Below are 18,790 nucleotides of genomic sequence, written 5' to 3' on the forward strand. Positions count from 1 at the left end.
AACCTGTTTCCTGGCTCCAGTGTATTTGGGACAAATGAGACTACCATAATGAGGTGAGAAGGCTTGGTTTTGGGTACTTTTCCCATAGGGTTGGTCAGGGAAATTCCCTGCTCTCGTCCCTACTCCATCCTCCAGGCCAGGCTCCTTGGGCCACATGGGCAGTCTCTCCAGGAGCGCACAAGACGGCTTTGTCCTGTGCCCGCAGTGCGAGCGCGGTGGCGGCGAAGGGAAAAGAGCAGGAGAGTGGCCACCGCGGCTGGAGTTTGGACTCGAACTTTCCTCCCTTCTCTCTACGAGTTACCGCCTTCCCGCGGGCTCCCCACAACTCCTGCCCCGAGGCCGAGGCCCGGGCGCGCACCGGGTCGGAGTCGGGCTCGGCAGGTCCCGGGAGCGCGCGTCTCCTCCCCGAAGGCCCCGGGCAGCTGCAGACACGGGCAGAGCAGGAGAGCCGGGAAGGAGGAGGGGAAGGGGCGGGGGCGGCCGGCGGCGGCGGGCTGGGAGGAGCCGCCGCGAGTCCTGGCCAGGGGAGGAGGAGGCGGCGGCGGCGGCGGCGGCAGAGGAGGAGGAGGAGGGGGACGAGGCGGTGCTCGCGCCGGGCGGTAGAGTGGCGCTGGGACCCGTACGGCCGTGACCCCCGGCTCCCTCGAGGCCCAGCGCAGCCGCAGCGGACAAAGGAGCATGTCGGCGCCGGGGAGGGCCCGTCCTCCGGCAGCCATGAGGCTCCGGGCGCCACTGGGCCCGCGCCGCACTCCTGCCCGCCCGGGCTCCGGGGCGGCCCGCTAGGCCAGTGCGCCGCCGCTTGCCCCGCAGGCCCCGGCCCGGGCATGGAGCCGCCAGGACGCCGGCGGGGCCGCGCGCAGCCGCCGCTGCGGCTGCCGCTCTCGCTATTAGCGCTGCTCGCGCTGCTGGGAGGCGGCGGCGGCGGCGCCGCGGCGCTGCCCGCCGGCTGCAAGCACGATGGGCGGCCCCGAGGGGCTGGCAGGGCGGCGGGCGCCGCCGAGGGCAAGGTGGTGTGCAGCAGCCTGGAGCTCGCGCAGGTCTTGCCCCCAGATACTCTGCCCAACCGCACGGTCACCCTGTGAGTATCTCCCGCGACGCCCGGTCCTCTCCCGCTCGGCTCTTTCTTATCTCTCCGCTCAACTTTGGAGAGGGGTCCTGCCGGCACCCACGCGCCTTTGTGTGGAGCTGTAGGCAGGGGGTGGTGCTAGGAAAGATCTCGTGTGCTTGGCATGGGTGCAGTTCAGGGAAAGGCAAGGGAATCTGCGTCCGAGCTGCCTCTCAGCTCCACTAGTTTGCAAAGTAAAGTTTTCAGGTTCTCAGGCGCGCCCCGCGCTGGGCCCCGGCGCAGCGCTCTTGGGCTATGCGGTGCCACGTGAGGATGCAAATAAATACGCCGTCGACAGAGTTAAAGCTCATTCATCCTGGACTTGGGCTTCCAGAAAACACAATGCTGGATTACAAGCGCCAGTCCTTCTGCTTCTTTGCAAATTAAGTTACGTGGTAGAGTTTGCAAAACACAAGGACTGTGTGCGAGCCCAAACCCCAAGACGCTTCCTTTGCCTTTTGCTGTCTTAGTTTTATTACAGTTAAAGAGCACCTTTTAGAATAGAGTTGTTATTAAGGGCTGGAAACATTTCAGATCAATCTGTTTATGTACCTTGCAGTCCCGTTTTCGTGTCTGTGAGGGCTCATGTTTAAAAGCCAGGAACACTGGAACTGAAAACTGTGGGTTTATTGAGCATTCCAACTCGAGGGATTTTTGATTTTCGGATTGAGTTTCCACCTGGAAGGAAAAATTTTGGTAACTCACTTGTGCTGAGATTCACGGTTCAGTTTTGCAAACGTAGTTTTGCCAATTCTAGCTGAACAGTTGGCCCCAGTGACTGTCGAGTTTGTTTTCAGAAGGATGAATTGGTTTGGAAAGTTTTGAGTCTAAGTGTTTCTCATGGGTATTTTGTTCAACTGAAATGTGAGTCCCTTGGCTCGAGGTTCCTCTATGTTGTTTTGGTTGGTTTCCTAAAAAAAGAATCAAGGCAGCCACTATACAAACATGAATGTAAGGGCCGCAGCATGATCTATGAAAACACTTAAAGTATGGTTTTAAATGTAACCCAAATTCAGCAGGAGTATATACAGGTAGGTCAGGTATACATTTCATTACTAACACCTTTGTTTACCCTTCATTTCCATTTTTTGAATTAGGAAACATTTAACCATGAAAACTGTGTGTATGTGTCTATTTATGGAGGCATGAAGATGGGTGAAAGAGTTTTTGTTTTGTTTGACTCCTTTACTAACACGTTACCATTTGGTGGTGGCAGCAGTTATATTTATTTATTTCTTAGCCAGATTCTTTGAAGTGGAAATTTTCAGTATGGGACTTTAATTACAGTCCAAGTGGAGAAAATCCCAATGTTGGAGGAGATTTTCTTTGTTACTCTGCAAAAATTAGTCATCATGCAGTTATGTTATAAACATTTAGGTTTTGGGTCAATGAGTGGCATTTACGTTGACTCATGTTTAGGTCCAGTTTTTCTGACCTAAAAGTGTCCACAATTTCAGCTGGATTAGGTCAACTACTAGTAAATTGTTGATTTTGCTTTGCAGAAAAAAATAGGGGATATGGTGGTAAATTGATTTTCAGCATATTATCAATTAAACTATTTTACTACATTTTTTATGAACTGGTTAAAATAGAAGTAACCATGAAATGTCATTTTAATCCAGTTTTTTTGTTTCTTTCTTTTTTTTTTTTTTTGCCTGAAAACTTTTTAGATGAAAATAAAGTTAAAGGTGGGCATGGTGGCTCACACCTGTAATCCCAGCACTTTGTGAGGCCAAAGCGGGTGGATCACTTGAGGTCAGGAGTTCAAGACCAGCCTGGCCAACATGGCGAAACCCTGTCTCTACTAAAAATACAAAAATTGGCCAGGCGTAGTGGCGTATGCCTGTCATTCCAGCTACTTGGAAGGCTGAGGCAGGAGAATCACTTGAACCCGAGAGGTGGAGATTGCAGTGAGCCGAGATCGCACCACTGCACTCCAACCTGTGTAACAGAGTGAGACTCCAATTCCAAAAAAAAAAGAAAAAAATAATAAAATTTGTTTAGTGAATGGGAAGAAGATACAATTAAGGATCAATTAAAGCTGTTTTGCCGGTTGTGGTGGCTCACACCTGTAATCCTAGCACTTTGAGAGGTGGAAGTGGGTGGATCACCTGAGGTCAGGAGTTCGAGACCAGCCTGGCCAACATGCTTAAAACCCCATCTCTACTAAAAATACAAAAAATTAGCTGGCCGTGGTAGTGGGCACCTGTAATCCCAGCTACTCAGGAGGCTGAGGCAGGAGAATTGCTTCAACCCAGGAGGCAGTTTGCAGTGAGACGAGAAGGCACCATTGCGCTCCAGCCTGGGTAACAAGAATGAAACTCCATCTCAAAAAAAAAAAAAAAAAAAAAAGTTCTGGCTGAAGAGGGTTCAAGGTATATGAGGCCCCCCGTAGAGGGGTCCTATGGGCCAGTTTCCTCATTTTACTGGGGAAAGAGTTAGAGTTACTGTAGATAAGGGACTCACTCACCAGAATTCTCATAGTAGCATCTGAGTCCACATCCCAGATTCCCGTCCTGCAGTTCTGATGCTTTCTCGTTCCTCACCTTGCCTTCATCTTAGTTGAGCAGTTTTTGTTGAGTGGCCCCTAGGTAATAGGTAGCGTGTTGAAGTTTGGACTGTGTGTTAGTGCCTAGGGCTGCTGCAGATTACTACAGACTTGGTGGCTTGAAACAACAAATTTATTCCCTCATAGTTCTGGAGGCCACAAGTCCCAAATCAATATATTAGCAGGGCCATGCTCTCTCTCTGAGGACTTTAGGAAGAATTCATGCTTGCGTCTCTCATCTTCTGGTTTTCCTTGGCTTGGGGAAGCATCACTTCTGCCTCTGCATCTGTCTTCCCTTGGCCTTCTCCCTGTGCATCTGTGTGTCTCAAGTCCTCTCCTTTCTCTTTTAAGGATACCAGTCATTGAATTTAGGGTCCAGCCTAGGTCCAGGATGATCTCATTCCAAGATCCTTTAATTAAATACGTCTGAAAAGACCCTGTTTACAAGTAAGATCATGTTAAAAGGTCAGGACTTGGACATTTCTTTCTATGAAACACTGTGCAGCTCACGACAGAATACAAATAAAAACATGGTCTTTCTTCTCCAGGAACTTACAGATATTTGGGGAGAAAGATTCATGACTAAGTCTCAGAACAGTATGGTCAATGCTGTATTACCAGGGTGCACATGTAGCAAAAGAAACCCAGAGGAGGGCAACCAAGGCCTCCTTCTCCCTCAATCCTAGTGGGATTGAGGATCCTGAGCCAATTCTAGAAAGAGGAAAAAGATCACTGTGGGGTGGGCACAGTGGCTCACACCTGTAATCCCAGTACTTTGGGAGGCTGAGATGGGCAGATCACTTGAGGCCAGGAGTTCGAGACCAGCCTGACCAACATGACTAAACCCCATCTCTACTAAAAATACAAATATTAGCTGGGTGTGGTGGCTTGCACCTGTAATCCCAGCTACTAGGGAGGCTGAGGCAGGCAGGAGAATCGCTTGAACCTGGGAGGCGGAGGTTGCAGTGAGTGAAGATCATGCCCCACTGCACTCCAGCCTGGGTGACAGAGTGAGACTCTGCCTCAAAAAAAAGAAAAAGAAAAAGATAACTGAAGAAAACGGTGAGAGAACAAGGGGAGGAAATGATGGGTTGGAAGTGGGGGACCCCAGGGGCCCACGAGTTTGGAGAGGACAGTATCTGGTTGTGCTGCTGTGCAGTTGGTGTTGCTGGAATGTCAAAGTAAGTGTCTAGTGCCCAGGGTGGTCAAAGAAGAATCTGTAGGGGCCGAGTCGAGGACGGCCAGGCTCGCTGGTTTGAGCCTTTATCACTTAGGTGTGGCCAGGTGTTTTCAGCTGAGTTGTGATGTGGTCACAGAGAGGAAAATTAACTGATGGGAACTGGGCGAATGGCAAAGATGGGATATAATTTTTTTTAATCATGAAAAACAAAGCTATTTCTATTTAGTGGATAAACTGGTCTTCATCATAGCCTAAAAGTCAGATCCTTCAACAGTATTGATGAACACCACTTGTTTCTGTAGCTATGCTTAAAGAAAGGTCTGGCAGAAATCCTAGGCTTAACTGTGTGTTCCCCGTGTCTCAGGTAGACTTTTGTATTGAGGGATTAAACTGCTTCTATTATTATAACACAAAAATTGAACAAAAATTTACCTACATTTAATGTTTTTGTTGAAAATATACTTATTTACTGTATTTCTGTGATTTATATTAAATCTTGCTCAATAATGTAAGTTTTGAAAGTTCTGAGGATTTCATTGATGGGAAGTTTTACAAATTTATCACTGCCTTTCTAAATGCGGGTTCCTCATGATGCTACATGGTGACTCTAGACAAATAAAAATATAAAACAAAAATTACTTGTAATTTGTCAGGTAACTTCCAGGTTTTTCTCAGACTAACACACTAAAATAGTGTGTAGAGTTTTGGTTCTTCACATTTGTTATCAAAGAACTAATAATTATTTTGGACATCACCAGTGTGTCTCAGTACAAAGTACAAGAAAAGAAATGCTTGTATTGTTCAGAGACTTAAATCTAGTTAGGAAGAAGGATTTGCACAATAGGAAGCAGACATTTAGGGAACAATTAAAAGACTGTCCCTCATTAAGTAATAAATCGTGTGCTGGAGACTGTTTCAGTGCTTCAGGAAGCCCAAACGGGAGAGATCAGTGTGGCTGGGGAGTCCTTGGAAGGTATTTTATTTTCCTGGAGAAGTTAGGACTTGAGCATGGCCTAAAGGAAGGGAAGGATTGGATTGAGTGGGGAGAAGGCATTCGGGAGGAAGGGTGGCAGGTGGTGGCTGGCCCACTTGAAGTGGAGAGACTGTATGGGGCGAATAATGGAGAGAGCTTTTGGAACCATTGGCCCGTATGTGGTATTTCAAACACAGGCCTGGTTGGGGTCAGTTAGGAGAGAGTGCACAGAGGGGTGAGGAGGTGGCCCAGGCAGAACCACGCTGGAACATGGAGGAGCATGAACAGGAGGAGGCTGAGAAGGAGCCTCTGCAGAGGCTGTGGGGAGCACCAGGGGAGAATCTCATCCTGGAAGCTAAGAGAAGTTTATGTGTCAAGGCTGGAATGGCCTTCCCAGTTGAGGTGTTGACAGATTAAGCCAGAAAGACCAAGGAATAAACAGCACTGGATTTGATGGCCTGGAGTCTGGTGCCCTCCGTGAGCAGTGTCCATGCATCACAGGTGAATAAGCCAGGTTGGGTGGCCTGAAAAGAGAAGTGGGATGGGAGCACAGATGAAGGGTTTGGCTTTTGATGGCAGCAGGGAAGTTCATTCTCTACATGTGTAGTCAGTGCACCAGATAGCAATAACTTAAGTATAGCCTGAGAATGACTGTATGGCAGATGCATCTGAATGTGGTTTGGAGTTCCAAGCTTGGGAGCCCGGGAGTGGCCCACCCGGAAGGTCATTTCTTATCTGTGAGGAACACCTGAGTCTCCATCTTGTCCCATGGAACATGGGCCATATGGGGGATCAAGGCCCTTTAGGGTTAATTGAAGGTTGCCAGGTGGAGACTGTTTGGGGGAAGGTGCTAAGTGAAGATGCTGAGTGAACTGCGTGCTTTTTTTTTTTTTTTTTTTTTTTTGAGATAGAGTCTCGCCCTGTTGCCCAGGCTGGAGTGCAGTGGGGCGATCTCGGCTCACTGCAGCCTCCGCCTCCTGGGTTCAAGTGATTCTTCTGCCTCAGACCCCCGAGTAGCTGGGATTACAGGTGCACGCCACCAGGCCTGGCTAATTTTTTTGAATCTTTAGTAGAGACGGGGCTTCACCATGTTGGCTAGGCTGGTCTTGAACTGCTGACCTCGTGATCTGCCCACCTTGGCCTCCCAAAGTGCTGGGACTGCAGGCATGAGCCACCACTCCCGGCTGTGAACTGCATGCTTTTTGCAAGTTGTGAGTTTCTCTGCTCAGCCCGTAGCCACTGGGGCATGCAGTTCTCCTGTCCAGCCCACCAGCACTGAACTCTCTCCCCTGCATGTAAGCCCTCATTGAAACTCCATGTTCTGTTCACTAGCTCTGGGTTTCTTCTTGAACCTGGTGTAATCCCTTCTGGAGTGGGTAAGGGTTCAGCACAATACCTTGTCCTGGGAGAAAGGGTGGAACATGGGTGTCAAGGCAGGCGGGAGGGCAGTGGGGCACAGGTGGGAAAAAGAGGGAATTCTGGTCCCGTTGCTTCTATTTTCTCAAAGACATCTAGGCAGGGCGAGGGAAAAAGGGGCCAAGAGGAAGGGGAAAGAGAAGAGAAATGTTCTTTTGGAATGTGAACCTACTGGGGATTGCAGAAAAGTCAGCAGGGAGGATCTTTTTCCAGTTTTGCCTTCTGATCAGATTCAAAGGAAGATGGTCAGTGCACTTGTTTTTCTCCACCTGGTTTCAGCCTAGTGATGGGAATCCTTGGGTGTGGCCAGGTTGCTTCTTTGCCAGGTGAGTGCAGCCAAGGGAGAGAGGAGCAAAGTGATTATAATCTGTAGGCCAGCAAGACGCCACGGCCTGAATTCTCACCAGCAGAGCCACTGGATCAAGAATAAGATTGTTATCTTTGAATGCAAAATCTTATATACGTCTGCAGCCTGATTTCTCAATACCCAGCACAGACTACTTTTTCCATGGACATCAGTTGAGGCGGTGTTATGTTGTAAACACAGTGGCCAGTGGTTCAAGATTAAAATAAGACGTGATGCTTTCATCCAAGGGTCAGTCTTTTATACAAATTATTTGCTTCACCAAAGTGTACCTCTCAATGTCCCCTGAGCAGTTTATATTTTGCTTCCTGTGTGCCTTTGCTGACACCCTTGCCTTGGAACCCCAGTCTGGGAAATTCTGGGATATTCTTTAATACCCAACTCAGCTGCTACGAACTCTTCACTGTTCTGGCATTTTGATCCTTCCATCCTTGAACCCAGGTAGCTATTAGTGTTTGTGCTCTTGTGTCGCTTTCTATGAAACTGGTGCTTCTCTCAGAATGCATATACCCTTGAAAGCAAGGACTCTGACTTGTCTTTGCACAGCGCCTCGAGTATGGGTGGGTACGTAATTGTTCTTTATGGGCAAGAGTAATGCTAACAGAGATACGACTACATGGTGGAAAAGCCGGAAAAGTGGGGGATAGAAGACGGATGCAAATTCATATTTACCTTATTATAGCAAATGAGAACCTGTGTTTAGTTTATTAGGTTCATAGCTGTGGGATCCCTGATTCAAGGATGGGTATATTAAATCTATCTGCAGTCACATGTGATCTACTTGATCTTCTGTGTGTGGCAAGCACACACATATAGACTGTGTTGCAAGTGGCTCGAATTCCTACTGGGAATATTGCTCAGAAATCTTGCAGGATTGGGGGCACAGTTTGGCATTTGGTCCGTGAATGCAAGTCGTCGTAAGCTTTTCCGATATGATGACAGGGTTGCGTATCACCCAGCCTCAAAATCCTGTTGTTTCTTGCCTGCTTGGAGTCCTCCAGCACCAGGAGAGCACATGAGAGAAGTTGGTGGGTTTGGCAAGATACCAAGTCCCAAAACAAACGAATATGGTAATGTTTGGTGAGGTTGCTCCCGGTGCAGCTCCAGCTTCTGTTCCCAGGAGGCTGTAAAGATGGTTTAAAAAACAGAAGTAAAAACTCCTGAAAGTAACTCAGAAAATGACACAGGATGAAGTTTCTTAGAAGACTATTCAATGACTTATTTTTTCCATTCAGCTGCTTCTCAGGAAGCAGTAGTTTACTGGCTTGATGCTATGGAGGAATCAACTCTAGAGAACATAGCTAATTTATTGTGTCAACATTTTTCTTATAAACAAAGATCAGAATACAGAGTTCTTTGAGTATTAGCAGCTTATTTTATTTATTTGATTTTTTTGAGACGGAATCTCGCTGTGTCACCCAGGCTGTAGTGCAGTGGCGCGATCTCGGCTCACTGCAAGCTCCACCTCCTGGGTTCACGCCATTCCCCTGCCTCAGCCTCCTGAGTAGCTGGGACTACAGGCACCCGCCACCACGCCTGGCTAATTGTTTTTTAATTTTTAGTAGAGATGGGATTTCACTCAGCCTCCTGAATAGCTGGGACTACAGGCACCCGCCACCAGGCCTGGCTAATTGTTTTTTAATTTTTAGTAGAGGTGGGGTTTCACCATGTTAGCAAGGATAGTCTCGAGCTCCTGACCTCATGATCCGCCAGCCTCAGCCTCCCAAAGTGCTGGGATTACAGTTGTGAGCCACCGCGCCCAGCCGAGTCTTAGTAGCTTATTAACTCAGTTTTTGCAAAGATTAGGAAGCTATAGATGCAAACTTGCTCAATAAGTTTTTAATGTAAAACAATATAATTTTAATGCTTGATGTACAGTTTAGCTTGCATTTATGGTCAAATACAGACAATTTTAGTCTGAAGAGGGAGCTTTACAAAAGTACACTATTCCTCCCAAGGATTTTTTTTTTTCCATCTTGACTAAAGTTTCAGAAATGTTGCATGTCTAGTAAGGGAATTACCTATGTGTAGCGGGTAGAGTGGGACAGAGATGAGGTAGGTGCCTCCCAGAAGGCGCATGTCTGTCTTGGCCACTTTTAGTACCACACTGAGCACATTGCAGATACTAAGCTTTGTTTTAGCCTTGGTTTGTTTGTTTGTTTGTTTTTGAGATAGGGTCTCACTCTGTCACCCAGGCTGGAGTGCAGTGGTGCGATCTTGGCTCAGTGTAACCTCTGCCTCCCTGTCTCAAGTGATTCTTGTGCCTCAGCTTCCCGAGTAGCTGGGACCACAGACACGCACCACCATGCCCGGCTAAGTTTTGTATTTTTGCTAGAGATGGGGTTTCGCCACATTGGCCAGGTTGGTCTCGAACTCCTGACTTCAAGTGATTCGTGCACCTTGGCCTCCCAAAGTGCTGGGATTACAGGCATGAGCCACTGTGCCCGGCCTTATTTTGCTTTTCATCCAGCAAAGCATTTCTTGTCCTCAGATCTTTCCTGTTCAGGGCCTGAAGGGTAAAAATGGAAGGTTTAAGAGGTTGATAGAAAAATACTCCAGCACCTTCCTACTTCTCCCCCCATCTTCAACACCCCTGGTTTTTTTGTTCTTATGTGTCCGCAGGTGGTGAGTCCCAGGGTAAATCTGTGCCTTCCTGCCTATAGTATGGGCTGGCCAAAGACCAAAACTTTCACTTTTGGTGTTTACTCTTCTCCAGTTGCATTCTTGATAATTTTTACCCTAGTTTCCTAAATTTGTATCCTGAACTTGCTTTTGCATTCATTTAGCAAATATTCAGTGCCACCCCTGCTTGTGGATATATGTGACTTCTTATCTCCGGGCTTGACTTTTCTTTTGGTCTACTAGACCAGTTTTATCTTAGTCTTGTACCTCTTCCTAGAGCTCCACCTCTTCCCTTCTAGCTATTCAATATCTGTCATACCTCCCCTCGGTTAGATGTGACCCTGTAGCTCTTTTTGATGTGATTTAATCTGCATCTTCCTCTGTTGTTATACTCTGCTAAAACAGCAGAGGGATAACCGTGGAATGTTAGAAATTCTTTTTTTTTTTTTTTGAGACAGAGTCTCGTTCTGTTGCCCAGCTTGGAGTGCAATGGCGCGATGTCTGCTCGCTGCAACCTCCGTCTCCCAGGCTCAAGCCGTTCTCCTGCCTTAGCCTCCCGAGTAGCTGGGATTACAGGCGCCCACCACCATGCCCAGCTAATTTCTGTATTTTTAGTAGAGATGTGGTTTCATCATCTTGGCCAGGTTGGTTTCGCTCAAATGATCCGCCCGCCTCAGCCCCCCAAAGCACTGGGATTACAGGTACGAGCCACTGTGCCCGGCCAGAATTTCAGAAATTCTGAGTGGGCAACGGGAGTTTCTAAAGGAGAATTTGCAAGACGGTTTTAAGAACAACCTTGCCAAAGGGACTGATGGATCTTTTTGTTCTGTGACCATCACTGCTTTTTTTCCCATGTCCCACTGCTGGGCACAAAACCTTTTTTCCACCTAGAATGTCTTAGACTTGCTAAGTGACTCACACAGTCACCTGCATTATTTATGGCAGTTCTAGCCAAGATCTTTCATGCCATGACACAGATAGACAATGATGATGTGTGCACTGGAGTGAAACGGTGAAGGATGCCCCTGGCCAGAGCCCTTTGCACTAGGCTTGCATCCATCCAAGTCCCAGCATCAGAGGAGTAGTCATCCCTACCTTCCTGTAACCTGGTCGGTCAGTTTGCGGTTGAGGTTTTCAACCTTGCATTTGATTCAACAGAAAGCATTAAAAATTCAGATGCTTGGGCCACAAACTTCATGTTCTGATGTATTGTTCAGGGATGGGGCCTGGACGTTGGTATTTTTCAGGGCCCCGTGGGGTGGTTCTGATAACACCTGGGTTGAGAACCTGCCGCTTAGTAGCCCAGCGACCATCTGGGCTACTAGTCATCTGCCACAACAAAAGAAGGTAGAAGAAAGAGCACAGGAGCCAATTGAGGGCAGCTGCCTCATGTGGGAGGGAGGGGCTGGTCCAAGCAGAGCAGAGATGATGAAATCAAGAGACATTTCTAGGACAGAGAGCTGAGAGCTTCAGGACAGGGCCTTATTCATAGAAGCCAGGAAAAACGACTGTTGGTAAAGCAGAGAGTGGCGTGCTGAAGCCAAGGATAAGGACAATAAGGTTTTAGAAATGTACTGTGGAGTTGAATGAAATGAGAGGGCTAACAGCAGCAAGCATCTGTCCAACAGTATTTGAGGGCCTGCTATTGACAGGCTCCTTGGAGAGACACGAGATTTTCTTTGTCAGGACACATAGCTTTGTTGTCAGGCTGCGAAACTGAACCAACTCTGGTGCAGGCATTTGGTAGTTTCTTTTAGCGCCTCATCATTTCAGATGACTGACATTCTTGGTTCTTAATTTAAATAAAGTTTTTAAAACTTACTTTTTTTGTCTTTTTTTTTTCTTTCCCCTGTTTTGCCTTCTGAAGTTTAAATTGCATAATGTTTGAATTGTGCACATTTGCAATCTTTTGTTCTTGAGTACTCACCATGGTTGGGGGCAGGTGTGTAGAATTGGGTATCACACACACAGAAGGCTAAATTATCCATCACCCTCACCATGGACAATTTAGGCTTCATTCTACTTAGAATTTTTATTAAGCCCTTTTTATGATTCTGTCTGAAGACAGTGCTGTGATAAGCATGAAAAAATCTTTTGTCAAAATTGCTAACTCTGTATGTAAAAGTGCTGTGCCCCACGTATTCAAGAATTGTTCTTGAAGGCTAAGATGTCTCCACACAAGAAGAATAAATGTGCCCCTACCAAGACTAGGGGGACGTAGAGGTTCCCTTAAGTTGTCTAAGCTCCCCAGTCTCAGTGCCATTCTCTACCCTCTCCCCAAGTACTGTACACATCATACACAGTATGTGATTAGTAAATGCGATCGGTAAATGTTCGTGAATTAAGTTCACTCCCAATATTAGGACATTTCTCAGTTAGAATACGTGGTTCCAAGTATGTGACCTAGTCCTATCTAGAATGTCAGTTCTATTGAGGTGTCAGAGACTTTGTTTCCTCATGTATCCGTCGCACCTAGTATAGTGACAGGCATTTAACAGCCAGTGCTGCCATGGCCTTGTATTGTGGGTGAAATAGTAGAAAGCAGGTTGTGCCTCCTTCTAGTTAATTGAAAGAAAGAGCAACTATGGAGATATAACTGTAATGCAGGTTCTTTAACATAGTTGTTGAAATGTTCTTTCTTTAAGCCTGCTTGGATCTAAGAAATTAATTCATTTCCTATCAAGATAAGACTTAAAAGCATTCTTTGTTTTATTGTGCAGTTCTTCCTGATTCTTATGAGAAAGGCAAAGAGAGATTGACTACTGGTGTATTCATCTCCAGGGCAGTGTTTAACATGGATATCCTTTCTATTAGATTTATGATTATTTTTAACCTGCTGTTTGTTTATTTGTTTTAAATGAGACCAAATGTAAACTCTTCCTTTGTGACTAAGATGCAGTTAGAATTCTAAAGTCTTTCCAGTAACCTGGAAGTGCATTCTACCCCAGTGGACAGTGTTAGGCTGGCTCTTCATTCCTTGGGACCACCTCCTATCTCCTGTTTGCTTGCATTATGACAGCTGTCATACTGTTTTGGAATTATTTATTTGCAACCCTAGTTCTCCTATCAGATTGTAGACTCTTGATGGCCATATTTATCTCTGCATCCCTAGTGTCTAGCATGTAGGCACTCAGTAAATCTTTGTACAAAGAGGTCTCATTTTTCTTACTGTTTTTTTTTTTTTCCTTAAGTAGGACTGGTCAGAATCTTGCATTAGTCTTATGCAGGATGAATCTGTCATGGATAAACTTGAGACTCTTCAAAGCAACATAACCAACATACAGGGTCAAGGCTTAAACTCCCACTCTTCATCTGATAGTAAAAAGGGTCTTTCACCCAGATTTTTTTTTTCATTTCTTGATGCAGTTCCCACCTACCTCTTGAGAAGCCATTGCTTTTCTTTTTTCTGTTTTGAAGTTCTCTCCCAGTTTGTGATGTCTCTCCTTGTTGCACATAGCCACTTCCTTTCCTCCTCTGTTAAAAAAGCTCCTCTCCCCAGAATAATCCCTTGTAGCACCATGATTGAATGACTACTCTTTCTTAAGTGAACTTATTGAGAACTAGCTTGAATCCATCCTCTTCATTTCCTTACCTCTTATTTCAGTTTCAGCCTATTGCTGTCTAGCATATGATACATCTGCCATTCTGCATATGATATATCTCAGTGCCTGTCCTAATTTCCAGCATTCCACCCTGTATGTGGCCTATATACCGCCATCTTCTGTCCCATGCTCTTGCTGAAGTCTGCCTAGATTAGACCATTTTAAAGTTCATCACTACATACTTCTTCCTCTTCTGGTCCTTTAGCTTGATGGACACACCTGGTTTAATACTTACTAATTATTGCATTCGGCAACTGTATTTACTACTTAAACCATTCTTTCACCCTCACGTGGTTTGGGTTGGTTGTCGCTCTCAGGAGGACCTGGCTAGCTTGGCTGCGTGGTTTCCCTGCCAAAATAGATACAGGAAGGGTAGTACCTCCTAGGGAATGCTATGCTTTTTGAGATAAGCCTCCTGGGAATAGGTGTCATCCAGTCTGAACCTATGAGAAATGGAGATTGCTTGAGATTATTGCCTACTTAAAAGAACGTTAGTGAACTGTTCTACTAGGATTTGACTTTTCAGAGCTCCTTGATGGGGAAAAAAAAAATTACACATTTGAGTTCTTCCCTCGGGTAAAGTTGAAAAACTTGTCCATCGGCTTAGCTAGAAGTTAGCAACCACAGACAGAAACTGGTAAGACTTTTTTTTTTTTAAAGTTTTATAATATTCTTAGTTCTCGTATTAGTTTTTTTTTTTCATCTTTTCCCATTTTTTGTGATTATAAAACCTTTTACATTGGAATTGTTCTGTTACTGTATGGAGCAAACAATGAGAGGGGAAATTGTTTAGACCTTTTATGCTAAGTCTTAGTATATCCAGAGGGAGTGTAGGTGGTGGCAGCTTTACAATGGAAAGGAAATGTGGGGAGTCCCCAGGACCTGCAGTCAATGAATAACAGGCTCCCTCTGTGACTGGTAAGAGAGTTTTGGGAGGTTAGCATAACATGACTCATTCAGGTTCTTGCTCTTTAATTTCTGTGATATTTTGCTGGTCTATGAAACTGATAAGCCTTAATGGTTGCAGTTTATTCTGACCCAGACTTTATTTTCTAGTGATGCCTTTATTTTTTTGTTGGGATGTTGCTGGATAATAAAGTAAAACTGAAGATCCTGGCCTTTCTTATTGTTCTCCGTCAAGAAAATGGGATTTCAGAAAACACTTCTCTTTAGCCTTCTCATGAAATTAATTTCATAGACCTGTTTCTCGTTTTGATGGAACCCCTGTAGAGTTACCTAACATAAAGGTATATTAAGATTTTCTGGAGAAACAGAACCCATAGGCTAGATGAAGAGATAGATTTAGGAGGAGAGTTGTTGTAGGTGTTGGCTCACATGGTTATAAGGAAGTCCCGTGATCTGTAGCCTGGAGAACCAGGACAGCTGGTGATGTGTTTCAGTCCGGGTTCAAAGGTCTGAGAGTCTGAGAATCAGGTGGACGGGAGGGTGTGAGTCCTGGGCTGGGTGTGAAAGCTTAAGAACTTAAGGCCGGATGTCTGGGGGCAGGAGACGAGTGTCTCAGCTCTGGCACAGAGCGAATTTGCCCTGCTTCCTCTTTGCTTATGCAGGCCCTCAGTGTATTGGAAGATGCCCACTTAAAGTAGGCAGTCTACTTAAAGAGGACCAGTCTACTTTGGTCTTCCCCAAAGTGGATTAGGGAGGATCATCTACTTTACTCAGTTATCAATTTAAATGCTAATCTCTCCTGGAAATGCCCTCATAGACACACCCTGAAATAATGGTTTACCAGCTATCTGGGCACCTCTTAGTTTACATTCACAAGTAAAATTAACCATCACAACAGAGTAAAAAAACCTGTGGTGGTTGTTATTGTCTTGCTTTTTTAAAGGAGAGATTTATTTCTACTGCTAGTTTAACTTTCTCCTAAAACTGGTTTGGGAATATTCGTGAACTCCCATGACTAGAGAAACTTCAGGTTTCTGTAGAGCTCCTTGACTTTCAGAACTTTGTTGTAAGTGTCCTTAACTGATTTGAAAGTTCTAGTAACAACCAATATTGGAATATTTATCGTGTTCTAGGTGCTGTGCCAAATGCTTCCCGTACAACCTCTCACTTGATTGCTAAAACAGCTTTGTGAGCTCCGTATTGTCTCCATTTTACAGCAGTGCCAACTGAAGTGTGGACAAGTAAATTGATCTTCTCAGGTTACACATAGGCTGCTGGGCCTGGCTTCTGGCCTTCAATTCTAACTGTTGTTGTTTTCATGAAAGTCACACCTTAAGTGCTTTCTTTGGAAGTGGTGTTGGGGTAAGCCTTTGTAGAACAGTTGTTACAGAAAACTTGTTTACATGAAAGCATTCCTTTAGTGATGGCTGACAGACGGGAAAGCAAAGTGCAGGTCGACCATTTCAAATATGAAAATGGGAAATCCAAAATGCTCCAAAATCCAAAACTTCTTGGAATTGACATGATGCTCATAGGAAATGCTCTTTGGAGCATTTTGGATTTCAGATTTTTGGGTTCAGGGTGCTCAACCAGTAAGTATAATGCAAATATTCCAAATTCTGAAAAAATGCGAAATCAGAAACACTCTTGGTCCCAGACATTTAGAATGAGGGCTATGCAACCTGTAACAGAATTTTCACCTAGTGCATCTTATGTCCAAGTAACTAACAACTATTGAAGGAAAGAATTTTAACACCCCATTTTACTCTCATTAAGTGGTTGTGGAAATGACCAATGGCATGTATACTTAGGTTTGTAACATCATCCATTTATTATATAATCAGTCTTTCTTTGCTTATCTGCTGCATTCTTGAGATTGAAAGTTTTATCATGGAATAATAAATGACCCTATCTCCAACAGCTGCCATGTTAAGAGGAATAAGAACATCATAGGGGGAGTAGATGCATTTTTGGGAGGCCTCCATCTGAGGTGACATGAATTCATAACACTCTAGTTCTCTCTACATGTCATGCTTTTGCTGGGTGAGCAGGGAACCGTCATTCCTACACCTTATTTAATAAAGATGATCAGAATGGAGGATAAAGGGAAACAGCATGAGACTGTGAATGGATGTGGGGATTCGCATTGGTTTTGCTACCAAGTAGAATTGCATTGCCTAGCAAATCAACATTTCTGGCCTTCACCTTCCTGACTAGTAAAACGAGGTTTTTGAACTAGGCCATCTTTATTGATTCTTTAACTGCTAAAGTTCTATGATGTTACATATGAAACCAAACCTAACAACATTGCTAACATGTATTTTTTAAAGCCACAGAAGTTACATGCACATTTAATGAAGTTTCAGTCGCTTTATTAGAATTGGCTGATTGTACCATTATAATGCATTATAATAGTAAGGGTGAGGGTTGTTTACTTGTTTGGGGAAGGGGGGCATTGGGGCTACTTGTATTTAAGCCTCAGGCCTGCCTGCTTCCTGATCTTTGCTTGCCTTTTCTCACTACTAATTGCCCCTCACTTACAAGCTGAGACCTGCCCTCTTTCCCCTAGGGTTAATGCCTGTGTTGGGATCTTGAGCTCTTTTTGTTAACTGGTTTTCTGTGTTTTTTTTCGAGACGGAGTCTCGCTGTGTCGCCCAAGCTGGAGCGCAGTGGTGTGATCTCTGCTCACTGAAACCTCTGCCTCCCGCGTTCAAGCAATTCTCCTGCCTCAGCCTCCTGAGTAGCTGGGATTACAGGCATGCGCCACCACGCCTGGCTAATTTTTGTATTTTTAGTAGAGATGGGGTTTCACCATGTTGGTCAGGCTGGTCTCAAACTCCTGACCTTGTGATCCTCCCACCTTGGCCTCCCAAAGTGCTGGGATTACAGGCCTGAGCCACCGTGCCTGGCCCTCCTTTTTTCTTTTTTGGGATGGAGTGTGGCTCATTGCTTAGGCTGGATTGCAGTGGCACAATCTCGGCTTACTACAACCTCCGCCTTCCTGGTTCAAGTGATTCTTCTGCCTCAGTTTCCTGAGTAGCTAGGATTACAGGCATGCACCACAATGCCCTGCTAATTTTGTATTTTTAGTAGAGGCGAGGTTTCACCAAGTTGGTCTGGCTGGTCTTGAACTCCTGACCTCAGGTGATCCACCCAACTTGGCCTCCCAAAGTGCTGGGATTACAGGTGTGAGCCACTGCACCTGGCCTTGTTAACTGGTTTTCTTTTTTTGGCCCTGAGTTCCTGAATTTAAGATCCAAACACTTGATTTTTATTTATTTTTGTTTTTTTTTTTTTGTTTGTGAAACTCGTTTCGCTTTTGTTGCCCAGGCTGGAGTGCAATGGCACGATCTTGGCTCACTGTGCAACCTCTGCCTCCTGGGTTCAAGCAATTCTCCTGCCCCAGCCTCCTGAGTATCTGGGATTATAGGCTCCTGCCACCACGCCCGGCTAATTTTTGTATTTTTTAGTAGAGACGGGGTTCACCACCTTGGCCGGGCTGGTCTTGAACTCCCGACCTCAGATGATCCGCTTGCCTCGGCCTGCCAAAGTGTTGGGATTACAGGTGTGATCCACTGTCCCTGGCCTTTTTTTTTTTTTTTTTTTCAGACGGGGTCTTGTTCTATTGCCCAGGCTAGAGTGCAGTGGTTTGATCATAGCTTGCTGTAGCCCTGAACTCCTGGGTTCAAACAATCCCCCACCTTAGCCTCCGAAAGCACTGGGATTATAGGCATGAGCTACCACACCTGGCCCGAACACTTGAACCCCTTTTTTTTTTTTTTTTGAGACAGCAATGATGCGATCTTGGCTCACTGCAACGTACGCCTCAAGTAGCTGGGATTATAGGCGCCTGCCATCATGCCTGGCCAATTTTTTTTGATTTTAGTAGAGACAGGGTTTCACCATGTTGGCCGGGCTGGTCTGGAACTCCTGACCTCAGGTGATCTTCCCGCCTTGGCTTCCGAAAATGCTGGGATTACTGGTGTGAGCCACCGTGCCTGGCCTCACTGGAGCTCTTTTTAATAGGTGAACTCTGGTTGCCCTTTTGCATGTCTCTTGTTCCTCCCTCTGCTA

At 45.6% G+C, this 18,790-nt stretch overlaps 1 protein-coding gene across 2 annotated transcripts in view; it reads left to right on the forward strand.

Annotated features, from left to right (window-relative positions):
* Positions 1–537: 537 nt before the first annotated feature.
* The window catches only part of ADGRA3 (adhesion G protein-coupled receptor A3), a 130,783-nt gene continuing 112,530 nt past the window's right edge, over positions 538–18,790 (forward strand). Inside the window, exon 1 of one of the 2 annotated variants that reach the window (XM_032135627.2) lies at positions 538–1,078. In XM_032135627.2, coding sequence (XP_031991518.1) covers positions 825–1,078 — 254 coding nt within the window. In that variant the 5' untranslated portion in view covers positions 538–824. The remainder of the gene's footprint in view (positions 1,079–18,790) is intronic. The other variant, XM_032135628.2, reaches the window with a different exon arrangement.

The sequence above is a fragment of the Hylobates moloch genome, unplaced genomic scaffold (assembly GCF_009828535.3).
Source record: "Hylobates moloch isolate HMO894 unplaced genomic scaffold, HMol_V3 SCAFFOLD_17, whole genome shotgun sequence".
Taxonomy (NCBI): domain Eukaryota; kingdom Metazoa; phylum Chordata; class Mammalia; order Primates; family Hylobatidae; genus Hylobates; species Hylobates moloch.